Here is a 27887-nt window from a genome sequence, read left to right as displayed (position 1 = left end):
TCCATGGCTTCCAAGGGGTCGTGCGACCCCATTGACCCCACTGTGGATCCGCCACTGGGCGCAGCGGAGCTGATGGCAGATTCAACCTTTTTTTTTTTTTTTTTTTTAACAAACTAGACCAACGACAATCTAAACAACCAACAAGACGGACGAACAAATTGATACGAATCGAGGGCAGATTAAATCCCGAATGATCAAACCTGCTCTGATACCAAGTTGAATATCAGAGTGCGCAACGAACAAGACTAACAAAATAGAAAGAATATTATTAAACGAACGAGAATGCCGAAATGGCTACAAAACCCTAAGAGGCTACATTGTGACTAACTTACTCTCAAACTAAATTACAAGCTCTATTTATAGAGCAATAAACCTAAGAAACCCTAATGCGTAAATGCCAAAAATACCCTACTACAAAATCAAATCAAATCTCTAATTAATTTCCTAAATAAACCTAATAAATTCCAACATGCTAATCACTACGTACGATTATGTCATTAATATCAGATTAAGCTGCATAAGAAAAATTAGTTACACCAAAATAGATAATTCACCTCTTAACGCTTGCTTTAAGGTTTTAGCACTGGCAGAATCTTCTTATGACAATATTGATTTCTAATTAATATATAAGAGCATCTCCAATGAAAGGTTCAAAATGCTTTGAAATGGACGTTTATATGTTTTGATTTCCAATGGGAGATATGTATAAAACACCAATATTGGCCAGAAGATGTAAATAAAATGAAAATTTACATATTTTTAACATCTTTTGGATGTGAACTCTGTAGTTAAAGAGAGAAAGGGATTCCAAATTTGCATATCTCTCATTAGACTAGAACTAAATTATACATCTCCTAAAAATGTAAAATGAGTGTAAATGTATATCTTTTACATCTCAAATTTGCATCTTCCAGTCGAGATGCCCTAATATAATAGAATCTCTGATTTCTTGGTCATAGTTGATTGGGAAAGAACTCCGCCTATGTAAGTTTATCTTACATTGCCGGTCCCAAGCCCGGGTAAAGGAGGAGGGGGAGGGCGTTAGGTAGTCGACAGCCGGCACTCCACAGTTACGTCGAATCCTTATGAAAATGAATTCAGAACGAAATCGCGCTAAAGCTAGGGCGTCACCCGTAAGTGGCACGCTGTGTGGCCCGAGCACAGTGATAAGTGAGCAAGGGTCGCTGTATCTCCATAGGCACCCGGATGCAGTGTTAAATGAGCAAGGGGGCCATAGAAACTTCTTTTCGAACGACTCCACTCAAAGTTGTTTGGGAGCATATGCACCTATCAACTTTACACGGGACACACAAAAGAAGTACTTTGATTCCATTGGATGGGGGAGGTTGAAGAAGCTAGGGCAGAAGGGTAGAGTTCAGGAGAGTAGAATGCGTTTAGGAACGTGGAATATAGGAACCTTAACGGGAAAATCTATGGAAGTAGTGGAAGTTATGGTGAGGAGAAGGATAAATATTATGTGCCTACAAGAAACTAAGTGGGTTGGTCTTAAGGCAAAGGATCTAGAAAACTCAGGGTTTAAACTTTGGTACTCGGGCACAAATAGAACGAGAAACGGTGTTGGCATCATCGTGGACAAGACCTTGACACAAGATGTTGTAGATGTCAAGAGGGTAGGAGATAGAATCATGGCAATCAAGATTGTAATAGGACAAGAACTTATCAATGTGATTAGTGCGTACGCACCTCAAGTAGGGTTGGATATGAGTTCGAAGGAGAAATTTTGGGAAGACCTTGGAGACTTGGTGCAAGGAATTGCTCAGACGGAGAAGTTATTTATAGGAGGAGATTTAAATGGACACGTGGGCAGGGAGACAGGCAACTATGGAGGTTTTCATGGTGGCCATGGTTTTGGGGAGAGAAACGAGGATGGGGAAGCTATCTTGGATTTTGCAATGGCATATGATCTCTTCTTAGCCAACACCTTCTTTAAGAAGAGAGAAGAACATGTGATCACCTACAAGAGTGGGTCGTCAAAAACACAAATAAATTTTCTTCTAATGAGGAAAGGGGATCGTATAACTTGTAAGGATTGCAAAGTTATACCAGGAGAGAGCGTGGCTAATCAACATCGCTTGTTGGTGATGGATGTACATATCAAAAGAGTGAGAAAAAAGAACAAGACTTGGAAGTGCCCAAGGACTAGATGGTGGAATCTAAAAGAAGAAAAACAAGTCATTTTCAAAGAGAAAGTAATCACCCAGTGTGTGTGGGATAGAGAGGGGGAAGCTAGCCAAATGTGGGATTCCATGGCTAGTTGTATCCGAAAAGTAGCAAAAGAGGTATTAGGAGAGTCCAAGGGCTTTGCCCCACACCAAAAGGAATCTTGGTGGTGGAATGAGGAGGTACAAACAAAGGTGAAGGCTAAGAAGGAATGTTGTAAAGCCTTATACAAGAATAGGACCGATGAAAATGGTGAAAGGTATAGAAAAACGAAGCAAGAGGCGAAGAAAGCTGTGAGAGAAGCTAAGTTAGCGGCTTATGACGATATGTATAAGCGACTAGATACCAAAGAAGGAGAGTTGGATATCTATAAACTAGCTAGAGCAAGGGAAAAGAAGACAAGGGACCTAAACCAAGTGAGGTGCATCAAGGATGAGGATATAAAGGTTCTTGCTACAGAGAACGCGGTTAAAGATAGATGAAAAGGTTATTTTCATAATCTTTTCAATGAAGGGCATGAAATGAGTGCTTCTTTAGGGGAGTTGAGTAACTCAGAAGAGTGTAGAAACTACTCTTTTTATCGTCGAATCCGGAAGGAAGAAGTGGTTGTAGCTTTGAAGAAGATGAAGCATAGAAAAGCAGTAGGCCCAGACGATATACCAATCGAAGTGTGGAAAGTTTTGGGAGAGACAGGTATAACATGGCTCACTGACCTTTTCAATAGGATTTTGAAAACGAAGAAGATGCCAAATGAGTGGCGAACGAGCATTTTGGTGCCTATCTACAAGAATAAGGGCGACGTACAAAATTGCATGAACTATAGGGGTATTAAGCTAATGAGTCATACAATGAAGCTCTGGGAGAGAGTCATTGAGCATAGATTGAGGCAAGAGACACGGGTTTCGGACAACCAATTCGGGTTCATGCCAGGGCGCTCAACCATGGAGGCAATCTATCTCTTACGAAGATTGATGGAAAGATATAAAGATGGGAAAAATGATTTACACATGGTCTTTATAGATTTGGAAAAAGCGTATGATAGGGTCCCAAGAGACATTCTTTGGAGGATTTTAGAGAAGAAAGGAGTACGAGTAGCATATATCCAAGCTATAAAGGATATGTATGAAGGAGCAAAGACTGCCGTAAGAACTCATGAAGGACAAACCGAAAGCTTTCCCATAACTGTAGGATTACATCAAGGCTCATCCTTAAGTCCTTACCTTTTTGCGTTGGTAATGGATGAGTTAACAGGACATATTCAATATGATATTCCTTGGTGTATGCTTTTCGCAGACGATATAGTGTTGATAGATGAAACTCAGGAAGGGGTAAATGCAAAGCTTAACCTTTGGAGAGAAGTGTTGGAATCTAAAGGTCTTCGCCTAAGCCGATCAAAGACAGAATATATGGAGTGCAAGTTCAGTGCAAATGGAGGCCAAAACGAGTTAGGGGTGAGGATCGGAGATCAATAAATACCAAAGAGCGATCGTTTTCGTTACCTAGGATCTATCTTGCAAAAGAACGGAGAATTAGATGGAGATCTCAACCATAGAATACAAGCTGGATGGATGATGTGGAAGAGTGCATTCGGCGTGTTGTGTGACCGCCGTATGCCACTGAAGCTCAAGGGAAAATTTTATAGGACGGCAATAAGGCCGGCGATGCTGTATGGCACAGAATGTTGGGCGGTGAAGCATCAACACGTACACAAAATGGGTGTAGCGGAGATGAGGTTGGATGTGTGGGCACACAAGAAAGGATAAGATTAGGAATGAGGATATCCGGGGTAAAGTAGGAGTAGCCGAAGTTGAAGGAAAGATGAGAGAAAATCGGTTACGGTGGTTTGGACATGTGCAAAGAAGGCATACTGACGCTCCGATTAGAAGATGCGACTATGGGACAGAGGTTCAGGGCCGAAGGGGTAGAGGAAGACCTAGGAAAACTTTGGAAGAGACTCTAAGAAAAGACTTAGAGTACTTGGATCTAACGGAGGACATGACACAGGACCGAGCACAATGGCGTTCAAAGATTCATATAGCCGATCCCACTCAGTGACTTGGATTTTCCAAGTCTCCAACCGAGAAGTTTTCCTCACTCGGGAAATTAAGGGAATACTACCTCAACCTACATGCTCCACTCACAAAGCTTCAACAAAAGAAAATTCAGAGAACTTAGCGAAGAAGGCTTTGGTGTATTTAACACAATACGTTGAAATGAAGGAACGCTATTTATTTATATCCCCGATAAGTCACAAATATGTACATATACATGAGTCAAAATAAACAAACAAGAGGGAGCCTTCACAAAGGTTGCTTAGGAGAAGTCTCAGCAGTCGGTAGAGCCCTAGAAAGAGCAGGCACTGGAGGGGGATCATTTGGAGCCTCAGTACTGGACAGAACCCTAGAAGGAGGAGGCAGCAGAGGTTGATCATTTGGAGCTTCATTACGCGGTACAGCCCCAGAAGACGAAGGCAATAAATGCCTTTGGAACAAACCCACAAACCTCTGATGATCAAGTAAAACCTGACCATCAGATTCCTTCATCTGGTCAAGCTTCCTCTTCATGTTTGTAGCATAGTCATGTGCGAGCCGGTGCAACTGTTTATTCTCATGCTTGAGCCCTCTAATCTCCTGTTTGAGACTCATCACTTCAGCCGCCAATGATTCAACTTGGCGGGTTCGAGCAAATAGGCGTTGGGCCATGTTAGACATAGAACCTGCACACTGAACACTGAGAGCCAGAGAATCCTTAACAGCCAACTCATCAGACCGTTTGGAAAGTAGTCTGTTATCTTTGGGAGTGAGAAGGTTCCTGGCCACTACCGCAGCGGTCATATCATTCTTCATCACGGAATCCCCAACGGTAAGAGCACCAGTAGGGGAGACGAATGATGGTCGCCATATGTTGTCTGGAGAAGCGTGGCTGCCTCTTCAACAAGGTTCAAGTCAAAACGACGGTCGGAGGGGCCAGACATTTTCAAAGGTGTTGAAGAGAGAAGAGGTCGGACAAATCAAGTTCTTAGAAGTGCAAGAATGGAGCTTCTACTGGTGGAGATTCAAGTGTGCTTTGGAACTTAATGCCAGCCTCTATAAAAATCTGCACTCGACGGAGCTTCAGAAATCGAAGAGGCGTTTGCTTTCTCAAAAGCTAGGCTGCTCAGAGACCACGAGACGTTTGCTTTCTCAAAAGTTAGGCTGCTTAAAGACCACGAAGGCCGATCTCAGAAATCGAAGAGGCGCTTGCTTTCTTAAAAGCTGGGCTGCTCAGAGACCACGAGGGCCGATCTCAGAAATCGAAGAGGCACCTACTTTTCCAGCCTTGTCAGCACCTGTCAGCTTTGCGAAAATTATGGGCATTATGTCAAAGATTTCTGGTGAAGTAGAAAGCACATGAATCTTACTGTTCAATCACCCACTTCCCACACGCAACATTAGCTCATGGGTACCACAGATAACTTTGCCAAAGTTCTCTGACAAAGTTGAGACACGTGAAGCTTGCAGCTCCCATTACATCGCTCTGACTAAGAAGGGTAAAAGAATAGCAAAGAAACAGCACTAACAAAGTTTAGACACATAAATTTTGAAGGTCTAGCTACCATATTATTACCCACAAGAGTAAAGGAACAGTACCACTGTTGGATAATTGGAAAGTCCCTGTGTGTCAACCTCTGTGCTTCGTGGCAAGATAGACTAGCAAACATGCCCAACCTTTTCTCACATTCGAGAAAACACTCCCAACAAGATTGCTTGCTCCAAAATCGAAGAGGCACCGCCCTCCGAATCTCGAGAGCCAGACTCCCAACATGATTACTTTCTCAAAAATCGAAGAGACACCGCTCTCCGAATCTCGAGAGCCAGACCCCTAGCCGGATTGCTTTCTCAAAAATCGAAAATGCATCATTCTCCGAATCTCGAGAGCCAGATCTCCGACATGATTGCTTGTTCGAAAACCGAAGAGGCACCACTTTCCTAACTTCAAGAGCCGGATCTCCTTGGATAAAGCTTGTCTGTAATCTTTACACGCAACATCAGCTTTCCAGATACCACAGACCACTTTTTCAAAGTGCTCTGACAGAGTTAAAATATGTGAAGCTGGCAGCTCCCACTACCGTGTTATGACCAAGCAGGGTAAAGGAATAGCATTACTACTTGTTGTTAGGGAGACTCCTATATATGTTGACCTCCATCCCCAACAGACAGGCAGACCTGCAAAAATGCTCAACCCTTCCTCATATCTGAGAGGGCACTCGAAATATTCAGCTTTCTTTCCCCCCGATAATACCTCTGCAAACAAGCTATACTAGAGCAAGAATATCTCATATCATCAGGGTTAAAAGCAAGAGTATCCCATATCATGTTTTTTCCCTGTCTTTTCCTTTGGCCTTGTTCTTACCTGCAAGACAAGGAGAAAGAGAGCAATCAGTCAGCACTTGGAATCAAGCTTCCAGTCAGGAACTGACTGCCTGGAACCCCTTACTTGATTACTTACCTGGCATTGCTCTCGAGTACTCATCTTCAACATCTTATGCTTCGAGGGAAGATACCGCATCTGCCTGAGGAACATATAGGGCAAGTGAGAAGGATACAAGGAAGCATGTGGAGACAAGCGTAACAGCACACGTGCCGATACATCCACTACTCTGTCAAAAGCAAAAGTATCCCATATCAGCAGGGTCGAACGTATTATAGATTTGATGGACTTCTTTTGACCCTCAAATTCTTCAGTCGGCCTTATACTCTAGAGGAAACCAGAAAACCCTCCTGCCCAGTTCAAGAATAAGCCTGTGGAAAGTTACTTCTTCAAAAGTAAAAGTATCCCATATCATCTCTTCTCATTTTTCTTCTCTTTATCCTTCATGCTGCCTGCAAGATAGGGAGAATGTGAACAATCAGCCGGAACTCGAAATCAAAGTTCTGATCTGGGACTAATTGCTTGGAGCTCTGATTGCTTACCTTGGTTGTCACCTCTTTCAGCAGATCCCCTAGCTCGGCGACTTGGAGGACTCCTACTACATGGTTTGTATCGCGCTTGACCAAGCCTGAAACTACAAGTAAGCTTCAAGTGAAATTGATACATTACCTTGTGAATCTCTACCAGTTAAAGATACCATCCCTGGATGGAGGAAGAGTACTTCCAGAGAAGATGCCACATCTACCTACGAGACAGATAAGGCAAGTCAAGACGATACCACACTCCGGAACTTAGAAGTTTCGTGATTACGAGATCATTCCCCCACAATATTTCCTAATGTCATTTGTACTAAATCATTCACTTGTACTCACTAAAAGAGAGCTTGAACCTATGTACTTGTGTAAACCCTTCACAATTAATGAGAACTCTTCTATTTCGTGGACGTAGCCAATATGGGTGAACCACGTACATTTGGTGTTTGCTTTCCTATCTCTATCCATTTATATACTTATCCACACTAATGACCGGAGCAATCTAGCGACGATCACAAAAAGCGACCGTTTTCGCTACCTAGGATCTATCTTGCAAGAGAACGAAGAATTAGATGGAGATCTCAACCATAGAATACAAGATGGATGGATGAAGTGTAAGAGTGCATCCGGCGTGTTGTGTGACCGTCGTAGGTCACTGAAGCTCAAGGGAAAATTTTATAGGACGGTAATAAGGCCAGCGATGTTGTATGGCACATAATGTTGGGCGGTGAAGCATCAACACGTACACAAAATGGGTGTAGCGGAGATAAGGATGCTTCGTGGGATGTGTGGGCACACGAGAAATGAGAAGATTGTGAATGAGGATATCCGAGGTAAAGTAGGAGTAGCCGAAGTTGAAGGAAAGATGAGAGAAAATCGGTTACGGTGGTTTGGACATGTGCAAAGAAGGCCCACTGATGCTCCGGTTCGAAGATGTGACTATGGAACAGAGGTTCGGGGCCGAAGGGGTAGAGGAAGACCTAGGAAAACTTTGGAAGAGACCCTAAGAAAAGACTTAGAGTACTTGGATCTAACGGAGGACATGACACAAAACCGAGCGCAATGGCGTTCTAGGATTCATATAGCCGACCCCACTTAGTGGGAAAAGACTTTGTTGTTGTTGTTGTTGTAGTTGATTGGGAAAGCTAGCCAAACTTTTTGCCCAAATTGGAAGCGAAATTTCCACTAAGCCAGTCAAACTCTGTATGCGGCAAACTTCAATACAGAGAACGTATATCTTCATCTTTTCTTTTTCTTTTTTTAGTTTCCAAAATAAAATTATAAGACCCATAAGATCATCTTTAGCATCTGCTAGGCTGGCCTTCTCAGTAATTTTTAAGTAGGGTTGTGCTATCTACACTTATTTACTTCTCACACACTCTTCTTAATTTTTAGCCGTCAGATCAAATGAATTGAAGAAGATCAATGGCAAAAAATTAATAAGAGTGCATGAAAGGTAAAATGGATGTGTGAATAATATAATATCCTCTAAGTATGTGGTTACACGGTATTATAAGTTCAATGATTTTAGATTTAGATTTCAAATAGGTAAATTGTTGGCAACATTCCAATATAGTTATCATACACTTTTTTGCTTTTTTTTTTTTCTACAAGCAAGGATTACTATATGATGATTTTGCATAAAGTGGCAATAATAGCTCCTTGAAATACAAGTACATGTACAATACAAAATTTTAATATGTTGTGTTACAGTCACAAATAGTTGTTTGCGACTCTTTTGTACGATATATGGTTTTTTACAAGCTCATCATAAATGAGGATTCTTTTTGGATTATCTTTGTGAGGATTTGGAAATCTTCAAATTGTGTCCGTTCATCGTATATCGTGCGATCAGAAATTAATTTAAATACTTTTATTTAAAATTAAATATGAATAGCACCTGACGAAAACTAGTCGCATGATGTACGATGAATGGACACTATTTGAGATTCCTAGGATCCTCACAAAAAAGATCCAAACACTCATCATAATTTGAAAGAGCTTTATGGAAGGAATTGGATCCCATCCGGATCCAAATTGTGAGGATCCTAAGAATCTTCACATCTTAGCCATTAAGCGTACATCGTGTGGTTAGAAATTATTTAAAATTAAACATAAATAATACCTAACGAAAACGGATCGCACGATATATGATGAACAGTTAGAATACAAAAATATCTAAAATCCTCACAAAAAGAATTCGAAGAGAATCCTCATCCTTTATGGAGAACAAATCGAGCACCAAAACGTGCTTTTATAATCTATATTCAATTTCAAGTTACTTTTAAAATTTTGAACGATTTCAATTAAGCTCTCATAAGAGAGACAAATGACAAGTCAATCTACGTACATACTCTCTAACAAAACCCTATTTCTCCTATATACTCAGAGGCAGGGAGTAGGATTCTCTTCCATTTTGTCCCCTCAATTTTCTTTCCCTCTTATTTTAACGGTCATGGTCAAGCCACTTCAACATCTTATATTAATTTTTTATAACAAAAAGAAGACAAAATAAAAGAATATGAAAGGAAAAGATAGAAATGGATGAAAAAAGGCGAGGAGAGAATTATAATCCCAGAGGCAGAGCTAAAAATGGCATACCTATCACCTCTTCGACCAATTATCATCCCTACTTGGAAGTCTATATAATTGCCCCGTGGCGAGGACTTCAAATGTGACTACGTCAGCTAAATTTCCTAAATGACAGAGCTTAGACAGGGCAAGTTCAAGAGAAATGTTAAGGGAACTCTCAATGTACTTTCTGTCACCTCGTATTTTTTACATAATGTTTTATAAGATTAGTACGAAAATTGACGTTAAACTGTAAAATGAGAGTAAATTCATAAAAAGCCCAACTTTGAGAGAATTGTATTTTAAAAAAGTCTATTTAGGGCTGGTTTAGTATTGTTGTGCTTTGAAAAAAAGATGCTATGAGAATAAGCGGCTGTGAAATAAATCAGCAGAGTTTTTGGTAAACTTTTTTGTAAAAGTGCTTTTGGAAAAAAAAAAAGCAGTCTGATAGTGGGTTTTTTCATTAAAGGAGCACTGTAGCTCCGTGTGCTTTGAAAAAAAAACCAGTTTTCCAAAGCTGCAAATAGCAGCTTCAGCTTTTTCCTTTGATTTCAGCTTATTCTCACAGCAGCTTCCAAAATAAGCCTTTTTTTTTTTTTTTTTTTCAGTTTACCCAACACCTAAAACCCTCACAGCTTTTTCATAAGTGTTTTTTTTTTAAGCACCTCACTCCCAAACCACCCCTTAGTCTTTCTCGAAAGTTCAATTTATCAAATCAAGGCCTGATGTGATTATTGTTTGGTATATGTAATGGAGTCTGGATCTTCGCCGGATCCTCTTTGTGAGGATTTCGAGAATCCGTGAATCATGCCCATTTATCATATATCGTGTAGTCAGAAATCATTTTAAATATTTTTATTTAAAAATAAACATAAACAGTACTTGACAAAAACTGACCGCACGATGTACGATTCACGAATCTTCAAGATCCTCACCAAAAGGATCCGGAGAGGATCCTGTTGGTATGTAATGTACCTGCTGACATATAAGACTCCTTGCTTGCTGTCTTGCTGGTTAAGTAATTACTGATCAATACTACACTATTATTGTGTATCAAATCACCCCTGAACAATAATTAAGTCCTATAAATATATATATATATTTCATCCAATAATAATGGGAAAAGGAGATGCAAGCAGCTTCTTCTATATCAGCCTTAACATAATTCTTCTTCAATGTATATGATATTTTTTTTTTTGGAAGAAAGAAGAAGAAGAAACTTAAATTTATATGTTTGGTGCAAAGTTGCACTCAAAAGGAAGAGCCACCCTTCCAAATGAGGTGATATATTTTTGGCATATATATTTTATATCTATCTCATCTTAATAATCTAATTGTTCTTCTGATTGATTAACAATCACTTGCTGACCATAAAGTGTTGTTGCCTGTGTTCTTAAGACTTTAAACAGTATACTACAAACACCAGAAAATTAATTTATTAAATAAAGAGCAATATTATTCTTGTGCCCTCAGAATATAAATCCCATCATTTCCAGGCTAAAGGTCGTTCTAAAATAGCTTCATCTGGTAATAATTGTGCATGCATGTACGTCGAAAAGGAAAATATATTTGCATGTAAAAAATTAAGGTTGTTACTTTCGTTGCATCCCAAACCCATGCATATATGATGGTTAAACGTCATGCATACGAATATTGTACATCATTTTGTAAGATTTTAAGCCCTCTGTGTTTTAAAACTTTGAAAATGTATTAGGTAGTCTATGGTCAAATAGTATTTTTCTCTACATATAAGGAGGTTTTGGTTTAACGTCGGTGTCGATGCTAAAGTATGATGACATGCCCACTTCACGGTCTAGCCCAAAATCTCAACCCATTAATATAAGGGAGTTTTAACGAAACACTTTCGGTATTATTCACTTTTAACAAAAAATCACATTTTTACCTTTCTCTGTTACTATTTACTACACCTTTATTTGTCATTTTTCATTAAAATTAAAGTTTTTTTGAACTTTTCTTTAGTTTTCCTTTAATATAAATATATTATTGGATTAAAAAAAAGACTCTAATAATGTGTTTCCTTAAAAGTAAGTAATCCATAATAACTAATTAATAATCTAGTAAACAAGCTAGCCAAAACTCAATACCGAACTGGCAACAAATATTTATACCTTCCTCACATACACATGACATGACTTGAGACTTCCGGTAACTATCACTAGATCACGGAGGTTATGATAGTATATTTACAAAACTACGTACGTTTAAAACAAGATAATTCACTTACAATAAAGTTATGCCACCACAAGTAGGAGTAGGATTATCTCTCATCTTTTTTTTCCTCCCCTTCCCTCCCTCCCATTTGAATGGTCACGGTTAAGCTACATTAACATCTTATATTAATTTTTTATAGAAAAAAAAACAAAATAAAAAATGTGAAAGAAATGAATAAAAAGGGATGAAAAGAGGAGATTAGAGAATCCTAATCTCCACAAGTAAGCTTACAACTAGGCATCACACTCAGCTTAAATCTATCTTTCGAGCGTTATTGTCAGCCGAAAACAATGCTTTGTTAGAAATAAATAGTATAATATCAACACCCTTATCCGAACTCATCTATATCCTTAAACCAATCAGTCAGTAGATGTCAACTCATTGCAAATACAGCTATTAGAAAATTGACTTGAGAAGAGAAAAGAAAAGATGATTCAATCCAAAAGCATAAATATATGGATGGCATGATAGATGGAAGGGTAGCATCACAATTAACAGCTTAAAAGAGAACAAATAATTGAGGAAAAAGTATATATAAAGTGCACTACGGAACATATTATGTTTAGGACGGATAAGGATTATCTGCCCTCTCACTTTCCGTGTCCTTTTGTGTCTTCCTGTTTGTGTGGTCACAGTTAAGCCACGTCAACATTTTGTATTACTATTCATTTTTGTCTTATTATCTCTATAAAAAACAATATAAAATGTTAACATGGCTTAACAGTGACCACACAAAATAGGAGGGCAGACAATCCTTGTCCGTTTAGGACTCCCTACGGATTCCCCGTTAACTCATTTTTTTGCAAAATATTTTATAATGTTGACACGGAAATTAATGTTAAATTGTGTGACAGAGAATCCATAGAGTCCCACTTCGAGAGAGTCTGTTTAGCATTTTTCAAAAATATATATCTTTATAATTTTGGGGTCACAAGCTTCACCAAAAAGTTTTGGACAAAAATGCCCCCAAAACAAAAAAAAATTCAAAAGCAGCCCAAAATAATGCACCAAATAATGCAGGGGTATTTTAGTCATTTTAACAGTATTTTTTAATAATTAATTCTTTTTGTACAATTTTTTTTTAACTTTAGTACCTCACAATAGGCTAGCAATATTATGATTAAATCAGTTGTTCATTAAATATTATTTTCTCTATTTTTAAACACATTCAAAACATCTTAAGAGGCGTTTAATGCTGATTATATAAAAAAAATTCGCACGCACATAATAATGTGATTAAATTAGTTGTCAAATGATTGTTTTTTATTTTTAACAAACGATATTATCTACACTATGGGGTAGGGAGATGGGCATAGCCTCATAATGAGTTACCAATAATGTTATTCAATCAATTGTTTATTAAATATTATTTTCTCTATTCTTAATGTAAATTCAATAGAATATAGATGGAAATTAAAAGACCAATTTTATTATGTGAATTCAGCTGCGTTAATTGGTTTGTGAGGGGTTTTTTCAAGCATAATCTAAGATTATTCATTTACCTCAAATATTTGACTTTTCTTTTGTCAATTCACTCATATAAATACATTTAAAATGTGTAAGTCTCATGTAACACGCCATGATTCAAAAAATGTCTTCTGCATGCACGTGAGTGCGTGCATAAAGGCTAGTGTATAATTAAGGTGCCACTACAAAACACATTCTGTTAGGCTAATCCAATCCCTCTTTAAGATTGAAGCGATGGTTATTAAAAGTTCATATAAATATGGTTTGGTGATTCTGCTTAACCTAATAATGCAATATATGGGACTATATCCTATGTCATTTCCATGCCAAAAGGGTTCGAGGTATACATGCGTCAGAAGTCGAATGGTTGTTATATGTATTGAAATACGTATATGGGGCCTTGGAAAAACTTAAAAAGGAACCAAGGGACAAGATAATCAAATCAGATGAACAACTAGACAAAACTCTCTTTACTTGTTTTCCAAAAAAAAAAAACTCTCTTTACTTTTATGTTTTGGAAAGAATCATCATGGGGTCGAATCCACACACTTCTCAAAGCTACTTGGATTAAAATGACAGAGAGATTTAAATTTGAATTTATGTATAATTAATTGTTCAAGTGGAGTTCAGAAATCTTAAAGATCCCCCTCCTTGATCTCAAAAAAAAACAAGAGAAGAGATCATATCCGGATCTCTTTCACCAAGGTTACCAGATCAAGTGATTCGGCCCTTTCAAATTTCATCCAACCATTCACCTGTTTTGACCCCTTAAAAGGTCTAATAATTTTTAGTTGTTGGATGAAATTTGAAAGGCCCGGATCACTTGATCCGGTGACCTTGGTGGAAGAGATCCGGAGAGGATCTCTTCTAAAAAAAATGATACTCGTTCTTAAATTAAGTTTTTTTTTAGAAAAACGAAGGATGTGAAATGCTTAAGAAAAGAGTGCTTAAGTTTAAAATCTATAAGACCATCTCCAAAGGAGATGTCAAATCCTAAGTTGAATGCTATGTAATCAAATTTGAAGATAAAAGCATGCTCCAACCGATATGTCAATCATGTGAATTGACATATGAGTTTTCATATGTCAAATTTGACTATAAGAAACTGTGATGTCAAATAATTTTTAATTATTTTATTGTTTTGAACCCATTAATGCACAAATTATAGATCTTAAAAATTTATTTTAATTGATTTCTTTTTAAAATGGATCCTACAAATATCATTTATAACAAATAAACATATCGGTTAGAAAAATAGAAAATCTGACATTGTCACATCAGCCATCAAATTAACATTTAACATTTATCTTTTGACATCTCTATTGGAGATGCTTTAAGGACTTGCCAATAATTATTTGGTATAATGCCATTTAATCTCTACTTTATTGGAAAATGTTATATGTTCAAATTATAAATGCTAAGGAGACTCTTTCACTTTTGACTCTCCGTCACCTCGTGTTTTTGGCACAATTCTCGTGCCAACATTATAAAACATTTTGCCAAAAGTATGAGGTGATGGAAAGCCTATGGAGAGTCTCACTTTGAAAGGAGAGAATTTCTCCTTTGAGAGTCTCCTTAGCATTTCTCTTATTAAATTTAATTTTCTCATGTGGATTTGTTTAAAAAAAATAGTGATATTCATTAAAACAATTTCAAAAATAAATTAGAGAAATGTACAAGATACGAATCTCAACATAACTGTTAAAACACCTAAAAGGCTAAACACGAACGATCCACACTAACTAAAAAGTCCACTATATCAAAATCTAGCATGTGATCAGTATAATAGTGGATAGGGTGTGAGGGGTTACTATATTCGAAGAAACAAAGGTTTTAGAAAATCTTTATATTTTTGCTCACTCATATTTTCTGTTTTGCGCCCTCTAGGACTTATTAGTTGTATTCTGGTGTAGATGAGGATCATTGGTACTTGCTGACATCTACTTCCGATTATGTAAAAAGTTATCTTATGTTACTTTGACAAATATGCATCCTATCCAAATAAGAATATTCTTTAATTGTGTTACACTTTATCTCTGCTCTGACACTGCATGTTTTGTAATAAGGGTTCATCCTACCGTGCACACTTTTAGTTAGACTTTGGTTTCAATGTATCTGTACTTTTACACATCACTTATATATTATGGCTTCGTAACCCTCTAGATGATGGCTAGCATGCCTTGATTTTTAGGTCCACGTGGGTATCTAAGTGGGGGTGTATCGAAGGGCATCTCATGCCTAAGTCAAAAAGTAGTGGATAGAAAAGAGAACTTGAGAGAGTTCTTAATAGTAAGTGGCAATTACGGTTTCCTCTATTTGACCTGCCTATTTATAGGGAAAAATCCTAGCAAGCAGTGTAACATCCCACATCCTCCAAGGGATTGGATCCTGTAAGCCTTATATGTATATTTTCATCTTTACCTAGCACAAGGCCTTTTGAGAACTCACTAGTTTTGGGTTCCATCGGAACTATGAAGTTAAGCGAGTTCATGTAAGACCAATCCCAGGATGGGTAACCCACTGGGAAGTTCTCGTATGAGTTCCTAGAAACAAAACCGTGAGGGCATGGTCGGGGCCCAAAGCGGACAATATCGTGCTACGGCGGAGTCGGGTCCGGGATGTGATGGGGGCCTAGGTCGGGATGAGACAATTTGGTATCAAAGCCAATCCCTGGTCGGAAGTGTGCAGACGAGGACGTCAGACCCCTAAGGGGGGTGAATTGTATCATCCCATATCGCCTAGGGGAATGGATCCTGCAAGCCTTATATGTATATTCTCATCTCTACCTAACACGAGGCCTTTCGGAAACTCACTGGTTTCGGGTTCCAACGGAACTCCGAAGTTAAGCGAGTTCGCACGAGAGCATTCCCAGGATGGGTAATCTAATGGGAAGTTATCGTGTGAGTTTCCAGAAATAAAGCCGTGAAGGCGTGGTCGGGGCCGAAAGCAAATAATATTGTGCTACGACGGAGTCGAGCCCGGGATGTGGTGGAGCCTGGGTCTGGATGTGACAGGCAGCTAGGAGGGGAGACTGCAGAGCATACTAGGCAATCCTCAATGATGCAAGCCAATATCCACAGTCCTGCCAGCTAGTAGTTCTGAAGGTCCTTGTTGGTAAGAGCACATATTGAGCATATTGTCCACATGTCCATCTTCTACTGGATGTGGTTATTATGTCTCCACAATTACTACCAAACACGAATTTACATTATTTATTTTAACATTTTATATATTGATACCAGATGAGTTTACAATGTTTTCATTCTAAAAAAAATCATTCTCGAATTAAACAACTAGATGATTCTCAAACCATAAAAATCAATATTTTGTGTGTGTTGCTAGTTTTACAAAGCAGTTCTTCAAAAGTCCTTTTATAAAACGTTACCAAATGGCCGTTATAAACTCCTTTAAAATTTTGTTTGAATACAATTTTTTTTTTTGTGAACAAACGATAGTATCTATACTAAGAGATAGTGAGTGGACTAAGCCTTCCAATGTACTAGCAATAATATGATTCAAATTCGTCTTTGACGAGAATCGAACATGAGACCTTATGTTTTTAAACTCTTATAATCCATTAAAATTCCAATTATATACACCCACTCTGAGATGCATTGGTAATCCATCTTAGGAATTAGGATGTGCTTCCTAACCATCCTAACAATGTCCAACGTAGCTTTGCTTCAAGCACTTCTCCATCACCCACATGAATTGCAAAATTAATGATCCAGTCTCCAAAAAGTTATGACAAAGGAGTCCACCTGCCACCATAAACCCATCTCCATTCTTTTAACAGACCATTCAACGTCTTCAATTAGGTGAGTGTTGCTTTCATATTATTATTATTCTAATTAACTTGTTCTTTTCTTAAATTGATCTACTTATACTACGAATTCAATTGCTCCTTTTTCAATGTCTGCGTCGGATGTGATTCAACGCATTAAATATGAAAACCCACAATTGAAAGTGATTCTTCTACAAACCCGCTCACAATATTCAAGCAGCAATGCAAGTAACGTCTAAAACACAATTTCAATTTTCGATATTTTTCCAGCCTCGATTGCATGAAGCATTCACCAATGTAGGTACTATGGTGATCAAATAAACAAACAAAAATAAAGACAAAGTTACAGTTCTTGCATAAGGTTTCGAATCAACAATACTCTGTAGAAGAGAATCTCAACCTGAATAAATGGTATGCCTAAACCACAGGAGACTCCTGAACGAAAAAAGAAGAAACAAGAAAAGGACAACACAAACCGGTGGAGAAAGGCGTATCCTACCACAGAATGGCCTGCCTCACCGGACAATGACTAAAAGCCAAACCCAGAATTGACGTACCAGCTCCAGAGTTCCCCAAAATTTTGCATATTGTTGGAACTCATCAGACAACCGCCCCAAGTACTTCAAAGTGATAAGTCCTTGAGACTAACCGACAACTGCGACCACCAAGGCAACCAAATACTCTGAATGGACCGTCAACGACTTTGTTTCTCTATATTCCCGTTACTACATGGATGGAAGAGGCAAAGAAGAGCAAGGCAAAATTGAAGCCACAACGGGAGAAGCAAAATCATGAAGCTGTGGCAGCTGCTGCCTTCTCCATCTTCTCTTTTTCAATCTCTGCTCTCCTCTGTTCAGCATGCTGTGCAACGCCATTTGCAAGAGCCTGATGCTGGAAGTCCAGAGTCTGCATAAGGCTGTGAACTCTCAACGGATCTGATGCTTGCATGGCTTCACGAGCAACGCAGAGGAAATAAGGAAACATGTCAAAAATGCCATAAATTTAAAAGTTATTCAACAGATAACACGGGAAAGAATAATGTGAAAACATGCAGTAAAAGAAAATACAATCAATTGAACAGAAAATAAAAAAACTCGCGACAATCTCTCAAGGGATGCAGGGGACCAAGCGTGTCATTAAATTGCATGCATAAGGGTCCTATAGGACTGTTAGGCATCTTTATTGACTTAGTACTTGGACAAGCACCAGGCTGGCCTTTCACAGCACACCTCACAAGAACTAAAATAATTTAAAGAAATTGAACTTGAACAAACATCAAGCATCGAGAATCACCTGAAAGCCTGACTAACTTGTTGTGATGTAATTTTAGTATCTTAACAAAAAAAGGGGAAATGAAATTCAAATTTTGGGATGAGTTAGAAAGGTGAATTGTTCAGTCAATATTAGGCATCACAAACCAGGATAATGTGACAACACTACACAGCATGTTTAACTTCACCGTTACTCTAAAAAGATCATAAAAGATGACCACCATAGAATAACAAGTATTCTCTCTAAAAAAAATTCTAATAAGAAAACAGGGCACACCTGTGCAGCTAACTTTTGAAGTTCAACGCTATCAACTTCATCACCATCCTCGGCATCAAGTCCCATTTCCTTGTCAGATCCATCCCATATTCATCATCATCATCAGTTTGGAAACCATCCATTTCGTCGTTATCTTTTGGTTCTTCCTCCTTTGCAGCTTCTGCCAACACAACATTAATAAGTATAAAAAACTGATAGTAAAAAACTTAAGTGCAGGAGCCATGCAAACAAAAGCTATAAATTAAAATGTGGAAGTAACATATTTTACTAGCTACAATGAAATGTATAAACATTCTCATTTCTAAATCTGAATTCACATTATAAATCTAAATATTCCCATTCGTCGAATTAAATCACTGTCACACATTCCTCTCATACGTAATTTGTTTCAAGGATATTTAATCCAAGTGAAGATACAACTAGAGAGTAAATAACACGGATAATAAAATGGAGTGAAATTAACAATAAGACTAAGATAACAATAGGGATGGGAGAGAATAAGGACAGAAAAATTATGAAAAAAAGTAAGTGGCTTCAAGCTTAAATGTTTTTCATAACAATTATAAAACTGACTGCATGATGTACGATGAACGAACACGATTCACGAATCTTCAAGATCCTTACCAAAAGGATTCGGAGAGGATCGTGTTGGTATGTAATGTACCTGCAGACATATAAGACTCCTTGCTTGCTGTCTTGCTGGTTAAGTAATTATTATCAATACTACACTATTATTGTGTATCAAATCACTCCTGAACAATAATTAAGTCCTATATATATATATATATATATATATATATTTCATCCAATAATAATGGGAAAAGGAGATGCAAGCAGCTTCTTCTATATCAGCCTTAACATAATTCTTCTTAAATGTATATGTTTTTTTTTGGAAGAAAGAAGAAGAAGAAGAAACTTAAATGTATATGTTTGGTGCAAAGTTGCACTCAAAAGGAAGAGCCACGCTTCCAAATGAGGTGATATATTTTTGGCATATATATTTTATATCTATCTCATCTTAATAATCTAATTGTTCTTCTGATTGATTAACAATCACTTGCTGACCATAAAGTGTGGTTGCCTGTGTTCTTTAGACTTTAAACAGTATACTACAAACACCAGAAAATTAATTTATTAAATAAAGAGCAATATTATTCTTGTGCCCTCAGAATATAAATCCCATAATTTCCAGGCTAAAAGTCGTTCTAAAATTGCTTCATCTGGTAATAATTGCGCATACATGTACGTCGCAAAGGAAAATATATTTGCATGAAAAAAATTAAGGTTGTTACTTTCGTTGCATCCCAAACCCATGCATATATGATGGTTAAACGTCATGCATACGAATATTGTACATCATTTTGTAAGATTTTAAGCCCTCTGTGTTTTAAAACTTTGAAAATGCATTTAGTAGTCTATGGTCAAATAGTTTTTTTTTCTCTACATATAAGGAGGTTTAGGTTTAACGTCGGTGGATGACGAGTTCGATGCCAAAGTATTATGACATGCCCACTTTACGGTCTAGCTCAAAATCCCCACCCATTAATATAAAGGAGTTTTAACGAAACACTCCTGGTATTGTTCACTTTTAATGAAAAACCATATTTTTACTTGTTCCTAATACTATTCACTACATATTTATTTGTCATTTTTCATTAAAACTAAAGTTTTTTTGAACTTTTCATTAATTTTCCTTTAATATAAATATATTATTGGATAAAAAAAAAAGACTCTAATAATGTGTTTCCTTAAAAGTAAGTAATCCATAATAACTAATTAATAATTTAGTAAACAAGCTAGCCAAAACCCAATATCGAACTCGCAACAAATATTTATACCTTCATCACATACACATGACATGACTTCCTTCCGGTAACTATCACTAGATCACGGAGGTTATGATAGTATATTACAAAACTACGTACGTTTAAAACAAGATAATTCACTTACAATAAAGTTATGCCACCACAAGTACGAGTAGGATTCTCTTCCATCTTTTTTTTCCTCTCCTCCCATTTGAATGGTCACGGTTAAGCTACATTAATATCTTATATTAATTTTTTTATAGAAAGAGAAAGAAAAAATTGAAAATGTGAGAGAAGAGAACGAAAGGGGATGAAAAGAAGAGAGGAGAGAATCCTAATTTCCACAAGTAAGCTTACAACTAGGTATCACAATCAGCTTAAATATATCTTCCTAGCGTTATTGTCAGCCGAAAACAATGCTTTATTAGAAATAAATAGTATGATATCAACACCCTTAACTCATCTATATCCTTAAACCGATCAGCCTGTAGATGTCAACTCATTGCAAATACAGCTATTAGAAAATTGACTTGAGAAGAGAAAAGAAAAGATGATTCAATCCAAAAGCATAAATATATGGATGGCATGATAGATGGAAGGTTAGCATCATAACAGCTTAAAAGAGGACAAATAATTGAGGAAAAAGTACATATAAAGTGCACTACGGAACATATTATGTTTAGGACTCCCTATGAATTCTCCGTAACCTCAATTTTTTGCACAATATTTTATAATGTTGTCATGGAAATTAATGTTAAATTATGTGACAGAGAATCTATAGAAAGTCCACTTCAAGAGAGTCTCCTTAGCATTTAAAAAAAAAAAAATATATATATATATATATATATATATATATATGTATGTTTATATATAAAGCCAACTACTCATTTTGGGGTCACAAGCATCACCAAAAATATGAATAAAAATGCCCCCAATTCAAAAAATTTCAAAAGCAACTCAAAATAATGCACCAAATAATACAGGGGTATTTTAGTCATTTTAACAGTATGTTTTAATAATTAGGGTAAAAGACTGTTTACTACCCTCATGTTTCGTGGTTTTCAACATTTAGTACATCAAGTTTTTTTCGTCTCAGAGTCATACATAAAGTGTAAATTTTGGGACAGTCTCATTCATCCGTTAGTCAAACTATTAAATCTGCTGTTAATTGTGAAGTGGCGCCAATGTGGACAATGACTGGACGCCACGTGTCATCCATAGTTTTGTTTTTTTTGTTTTTTTCTTCTTCTTCCTCCTTCTTTCTTCTTCTTCTTCTTCTTCTTCTTCCTCCGAAGCTGCAACTTTTTTTTTCTTATCTTCTTCCTCATTATTTTCCTTCTTCCTTCCTCCTTCCTTCCCATTCTTCTCCTTCTTCCTTCTTCTTCTTCTTCTTCTTCTTCCTCTTCCTCCAAATCTGGGGAAGATAAAGTTTTTTTTATCTTCTTCTTACTTCTTCTTCCTTCTTCTTCTTCTTCTTCTTCTTCTTATTCTTATTCTTCTTCTTCTTCCTCCGAATCTGCAACCTTTTTTTTTTCCTTCACCTTCTTCCTTCCTCCTTCTTCTTTCCTCTTCTTCTCCTTCTTCCTTCTTCTTCATTCTCCTTCTTCTTCTTCCTCCGAAATTGGGGAAGATGAAGTTTTTTTTTTCTTCTTCCTCCTTCTTCCTTCTCCTTCCTCCTTGCTCCTTCTTCCTTCCTTCCTCCTCTTCTTCTTCTTCCTCCGAATCTGGGTTGCAAATTTGGTTTTTTTTCTTCTTATTCTTCTTCTTCCTCCTTCTTCCTCCTTCTTCTTCCTCCCCTTTCTTCTTCTTCTTCTTCTTCCTCTTTCTTCTTCCTCCCCCTTCTTCTTCTTCTTCCTCCGAATCTGGGGAAGATGAAGTTTTTTTTTTGTTTTCTTCTTCCTCCTTCTTCCTTCTCTTTCCTCCTTCTTCCTTCCTCTTCTTCTTCTTCTTCCTCCGAATCTGGGTTGCAGATTCGGTTTTTTTTTCTTTTCTTTTCTTTTCTTTTCTTCTTCTTCCTCTTTCTTCTTCCTTCTTCTTCCTCCGAATCTGCAACTTTTTTTTTTTCTTCTTCTTCTTTCTCCTTCTTCATCCTTCCTCCTTCTTCCTTCCCCTTCTTCTTCTTCTTCTTCCTCCAAATCTAGGGAAGATGAAGGTTTATATATATATGTTATTTATTTATTTTATAAATAATTTATTTTTAATTTCCACGTGGATGACACGTGGCGCCCAGTCATTGTCCACATGGGCGCCACATCACAGTTAACGGGAGACTTAACAGTTTGACTAACGAATGTATGAGACTGTCCCAAAATTATACTTTAAGTATGACTCTGAGACGAAAAAAAACTTGATGTACTATGTTTATACCATATTTAGGGCCTCGTATTTAGACCTCGTATAAATACTCAAGGGACTTAAATGTAATTATGTGATAAAGGAAGAGGCAAATATGTAATAAGTGATGAGTCCTTATTCTATAAAAGGACCCCTCACCCTCACAATTAGGGGAGGCCATTTTCTGGAGGTCATTCCTTAAGTCTCTCCTACTAGAGCAAAGCTCTCACACTCTCTCCCTCACTTCTCAGATAAATACAATCAGTGTGGACGTAGCCCAAACCTTGGGGTGCACCACGATACATCTTGTGTTATTTACATTACTTGTAGATTCACGGTCGGATTTACGTTGTTCCAAGACCTCCGGTTTTGTGCATCAACATTTGGCGCCGTCTGTGGGAATCGACACAAAAAACTGTCGGTTCTCTTTCATTTTTTTACCTCCACCGTGAAACCTCACCACAACCTCTACCGAAAATCTGCAGAAACCACCCACAAGCAGAGACACACACATTCTGCACTACTTCCAATAGCATCCAACATTGGATTCCAGAAATCTCTATCCCTCTCTGCAACTTATCTTTCTGCTGGAGTAGATAATACTTTCAGAAGGAAATTTGATCGAAAAAGGTTCTTGGAGCCGAGCTCGTGAACGTGAAAGACAGGAAGAGGAGGGAGGACCGCATAAATCCAAATCGAAAGGGCCGACAGCTTGACCAAGGAAGCACTTTCTCCTCTCTCTCTCAGAGGTTGATATTTTGGTTTGGAATAATGCTCGGAGCAGGACCTCAACTCCACGTGACAGATCGCTGAGCTGCCTTCTGTCAGCTGACAGATCACCTTCTTTTTCCTCTTTGCACCGCGTGGTCTTCACGGTTCGAATAGGGTTCATCAGACCATCAAAATGGTGTCGTGCGCTCAAACCTCTCCGCATTACCTGCAATAGCTCTTCCTCTCGTTCTAGATCCCACAACGCCAACGACTCATCAAAACAACATCGTCAACACCACTGCCAACACCAACTCGTAAAAAAGCAGACTCCTTCTTGCAGATTCATAGTCTCTCTGTCTCTCTCAATGGAAGCTAATCCGACTGCAACCTCCAGCACCTTCATCGACCTATGCACTCCCTCCAGCACCTCCATCGACCTGTACACTCTCTGGCACCAAATCGCTTATCCGCTTCTCTCATACTTTCTTTTAGAATCGCTCAAATCGGATCTGGACAAGCTACCCGGGTTAAAATAGATGACCCATACTCGAAACGGCGCCGACGCTGGCAGATCTTTTGTGCAACAAGTGGGCCTAGACGTCGGTAGATCTCTTCAGCTCCTCCCGCCGATCCAATCGCCCAGTAGAACCTGGACAGAGTTGCCGAGCTCCCGGGACAGAGCTTCAACCTTTTGGGTACGTCCCTGTCAATGAAGATTCTGGGAGAGCTTTCTCCTACTGGTTTATCGAGGCTGCCGAGGACCCTCACTCCAAGCCTGTTGTTTTTTGGCTTAATGGGGGAGGGCAATTCTACCAGTTAAGCTCGTTGCTGCATCCACAAAGGTCATAAATAAGTCTCGAAAGATTTATCTCTTAGCTCGTTTGGGATCTCATAGTCCCCCATCCACAATTCCAAGTGCTGACTCGAGAGCAATGCCACGTTATCTTGCTGACTGCCCGCATCCACGAGTCCACCACCGAGTCACCCTCCAACTCGGCTGAGTCAATCATCAAAGCCGTCTGCAACATGACGTGTTTCCCCGACTCATGCTTCACTCTGATAATCAAACTGGCGGTGAACAAGTTCTTCATCAAATCGAGGACCGAAAAGGTCGCCGACTCCTCCCGTGGCTTCGACGACGACCAGGACACCGACGACTCCGAACCCGCCCCGATTTCCAAAACGCGGTGGATGGCGCGCTCGCTGCGTTCTCTGGACACATGCAGCTCGGGGACACGTGTTCAATGCTGGGTCAGGTGGACCGGTCCATTGAAAGCTATGAGATGGGATTGAAGATTTCAGACAGCAGAAAAAAGAATATTTCAGACAGTAGAAAAGAAAAAGAGAGGCTCTCCTCGAAAGCACATGGGGACTACTTTATCGGGGACATAGAAAGGGAGAAACGTTTGGGCCTAACCTACACCTCTGGGATATAGATGGAGGTGGTATCAATTATGAGTCACAGGAATTCTTTTTCACTAAAAAATGGTGCTGTGGGGGACATGACCATGCAGCAAAAAAAGGAAAGCATAAATGGAATGGGATAAATAAAGAGAAAGCAAAAGGGAGGCACATGGGGACATTGCAAAAGCAAGGAATAAACATCCTACCAGAATGATGTGATTTACTTTTCTTGTTTCTGAATGGTGTAAATTTATTTTCCTTATCTTTCGGAAATATCTGTATAAACCCCATCAGAGGGTAACCTTAAAAAAATAATAATAAAAAATAAAAAATAAAAAATAAAAAATAAAAAATAAAAAAACCGCAAGCCCAAAATAATGGGTTGCAATGTCATGTGGGGGCGAATGCCCATAGGCCCAAAAAAGCCAGGCCCTCTATTATCACCAACCAGGTGATCAAAAGTACGCCCAATGCTCCAAAATTATTCGGCAACCTGTCGCTATTACCACCAACCAGGTGATGAAAAGTACAACCCGTACTCTAAAATCATTTGGCAACTAGCCATTCATGCCACCAACCAGGTAATGAAATGTACAACCCGTACTCTAATATCATTTGGCAACTAGCCATTCATGCCACCAACCAGGTGATGAAATGTACAACCCGTACTCTCATTCATGCCACCAACCAGGTGATCAAAAGTACGCCCAGTACTCCAAATTATACATGAGCATTACTCATGTCATTCATACATAAACATTCATGAGCATCACTCATGTTAACATTCATGAGCATCACTTATGACAACATCCATGAGCATCACTCATGTTAATCAACATAAACATTCATGAGCATCACTCATGTCAATCAGCTTCAAAAGCTTCATTTACGTAGCTCTATCTTCAAAAGCTTCATTTACAAAAGCTCCAGCTTCAAAGCTTCATTTTACAGAGCTCCAGCTTCAAAGCTTCATTTTACAGAGCTCCAGCTTCAAAGCTTCATTTTACAGAGCTCCAGCTTCAAAGCTTCATTTTATAGAGCTCCAGCTTTAAAGCTTCACTTGCAAAGCTTCACTTACAAAGTTTCAGTGCAGGGTATACAAATACCACCTCCAAACAACCGCCACTTAGGCCCATACATGGATTCAATTTGAAGTCTCCAGCCAAAAGACTCTATTGACCGAAGACTTTGGGGACTACACCATACACCATATATTGGGCCTCAACTAGGCCTCATGAAAAATACTTGGGGAACTCTAGCCCATTATTCATGTATTGAGGAGCGAGCCCTTATTCTATAAAAGGGACTCCCTCACCATTATTAGAAAGCATCGCCGCTTACTGAGCAACCGCCTCGCCGCAAGCATCAACTCTAGCCCATCGTCCATGTATTAAGGAGTGAGCCCTTATTCTATAAAAGGGACTCCCTCACCTTCAAGCTCCACAAGCCGAGCAAACCAAGACAACATAAGCCACGAGTCGAGCAGCCTCGCAGCGTGTGCTATTTCTAGTTGAGCATCATTTCAGATTGAGCACCGTCACATATCAAGCATCAGTTTAAGACAACATCTGGTTACTTCGGCCCACACATGGACTGAATTTCAAGTCTCCAGCCAAAAGACTCTCTTGACTGAAGACTTGAGGGACTACTGTTTATACCATATTTAAGGCCTCGTATTTAGACCTCGTATAAATACTCAGGGGACTTAAATGTAATTATGTGATAAAGGAAGGGGCAAATATGTAATAAGTGAGGAGTCCTTATTCTATAAAAGGACCCCTCACCCTCACAATTAGGGGAGGCCATTTTCTGGAGGCCATTCCTTAAGTCTCTCCTACTAGAGCAAAGCTCTCACACTCTCTCCCTCACTTCTCAGATAAATACAATCAGTGTGGACGTAGCCCAAACCTTGGGGTGCACCACGATACATCTTGTGTTATTTACATTACTTGCATATTCACAGTTGGATTTACGTTGTTCCAAGACCTCCGGTTTTGTGCATCAACATACTAAATGTTGAAAACCACGAAACATGAGGATAGTAAACAGTCTTTTACCCTAATAATTAATTCTTTTGTACATTTTTTTTAATTAGTACCTCACAATAGGCTAGTAATAATGTAATTAAATCAGTTGTTCATTAAATATTATTTTCTCTATTTTTAAACACGTTCAAAACATCTTAATAGGCGTGTAATGTCGATTATAAAAAAAAAATTCGCACGCGCGTAATAATGTGATTAAATTAGTTGTCAAATGATTTTTTTTTAACAAATGATATTATCTACACTAAGGGGGAGGGGGATGGGCTACCAATAATGTGATTCAATCAGTTATTTATTAAATATTATTTTCTCTATTCTTAATGTAAATTCAATAGAATGTAGATGGAAATTGAAAGACCAATTTTATTATGTGAATTTAGCTGCTTTGATTGGTTTGTGAGGGGCTTTTTCTAGCATGATCTAAAATTATTCATTTACTTCAAATATTTGACTTTCCTTTTGTCAATTCACGCATTTAAATACATTTAAAATGTGTAAGTCACGCGTAACGCCGTGATTCAAAAAATATCTTATGCATGCGCGTGAGCACGTGCATGAAGGCTAGTATATAATTAAGGTGCCACTACAAAACACATTCTGTTTAGGCTAATCCAATCCCTCTTTAAGATTGAAGCGATGGTTGTTAAAAGTTCATATAAATATGGTTTGGTGATTCTGCTTAACCTAATAATGCAATATATGGGACTATATCCTATGTCATTTCCATGCCAAAATGGTTCGAGGTATACATGCGTCAGAAGTCGAATGGTTGTTATATGTATTGAAATACGTATATGGGGCCTTGGAAAAACTTAAAAAGGGAAAAAGGGACAAGAGAAATCAAATCAGATGAACAACTAGA

At 38.2% G+C, this 27887-nt stretch overlaps 2 protein-coding genes and 1 long non-coding RNA gene across 4 annotated transcripts in view; 1 reads left to right on the top strand and 2 right to left on the bottom strand.

Annotated features, from left to right (window-relative positions):
* Positions 1 to 27887, bottom strand: part of LOC126618864 (importin beta-like SAD2) — a 128525-nt gene that overhangs the window by 39272 nt on the left and 61366 nt on the right. Inside the window, exon 20 of one of the 2 annotated variants that reach the window (XR_007621880.1) lies at positions 18727 to 18886. Coding sequence is in view for 1 of the 2 variants with exons in the window: in XM_050287062.1 (XP_050143019.1) it covers positions 17968 to 18128 (161 nt within the window). In the remaining variant the exon portion in view is untranslated. Of the gene's footprint in view, positions 1 to 17496; positions 18129 to 18726; positions 18887 to 27887 lie in introns of those variants that run through there. The other variant, XM_050287062.1, reaches the window with a different exon arrangement.
* Positions 1 to 27887, top strand: part of LOC126618874 (chitinase-like protein 1) — a 57791-nt gene that overhangs the window by 21404 nt on the left and 8500 nt on the right. The gene's annotated exons all lie outside the window — the stretch shown is intronic.
* Positions 22857 to 26938, bottom strand: LOC126618881 (uncharacterized). Its single transcript, XR_007621882.1, has 2 exons — positions 26664 to 26938; positions 22857 to 22923 (listed from the first exon to the last, which is right to left on the bottom strand). It is a non-coding gene; the product is annotated as an uncharacterized LOC126618881 (long non-coding RNA).

The sequence above is a fragment of the Malus sylvestris genome, chromosome 4 (assembly GCF_916048215.2).
Source record: "Malus sylvestris chromosome 4, drMalSylv7.2, whole genome shotgun sequence".
NCBI lineage: Eukaryota > Viridiplantae > Streptophyta > Magnoliopsida > Rosales > Rosaceae > Malus > Malus sylvestris.
This window is presented reverse-complemented; position numbering and strand designations above follow the sequence as displayed.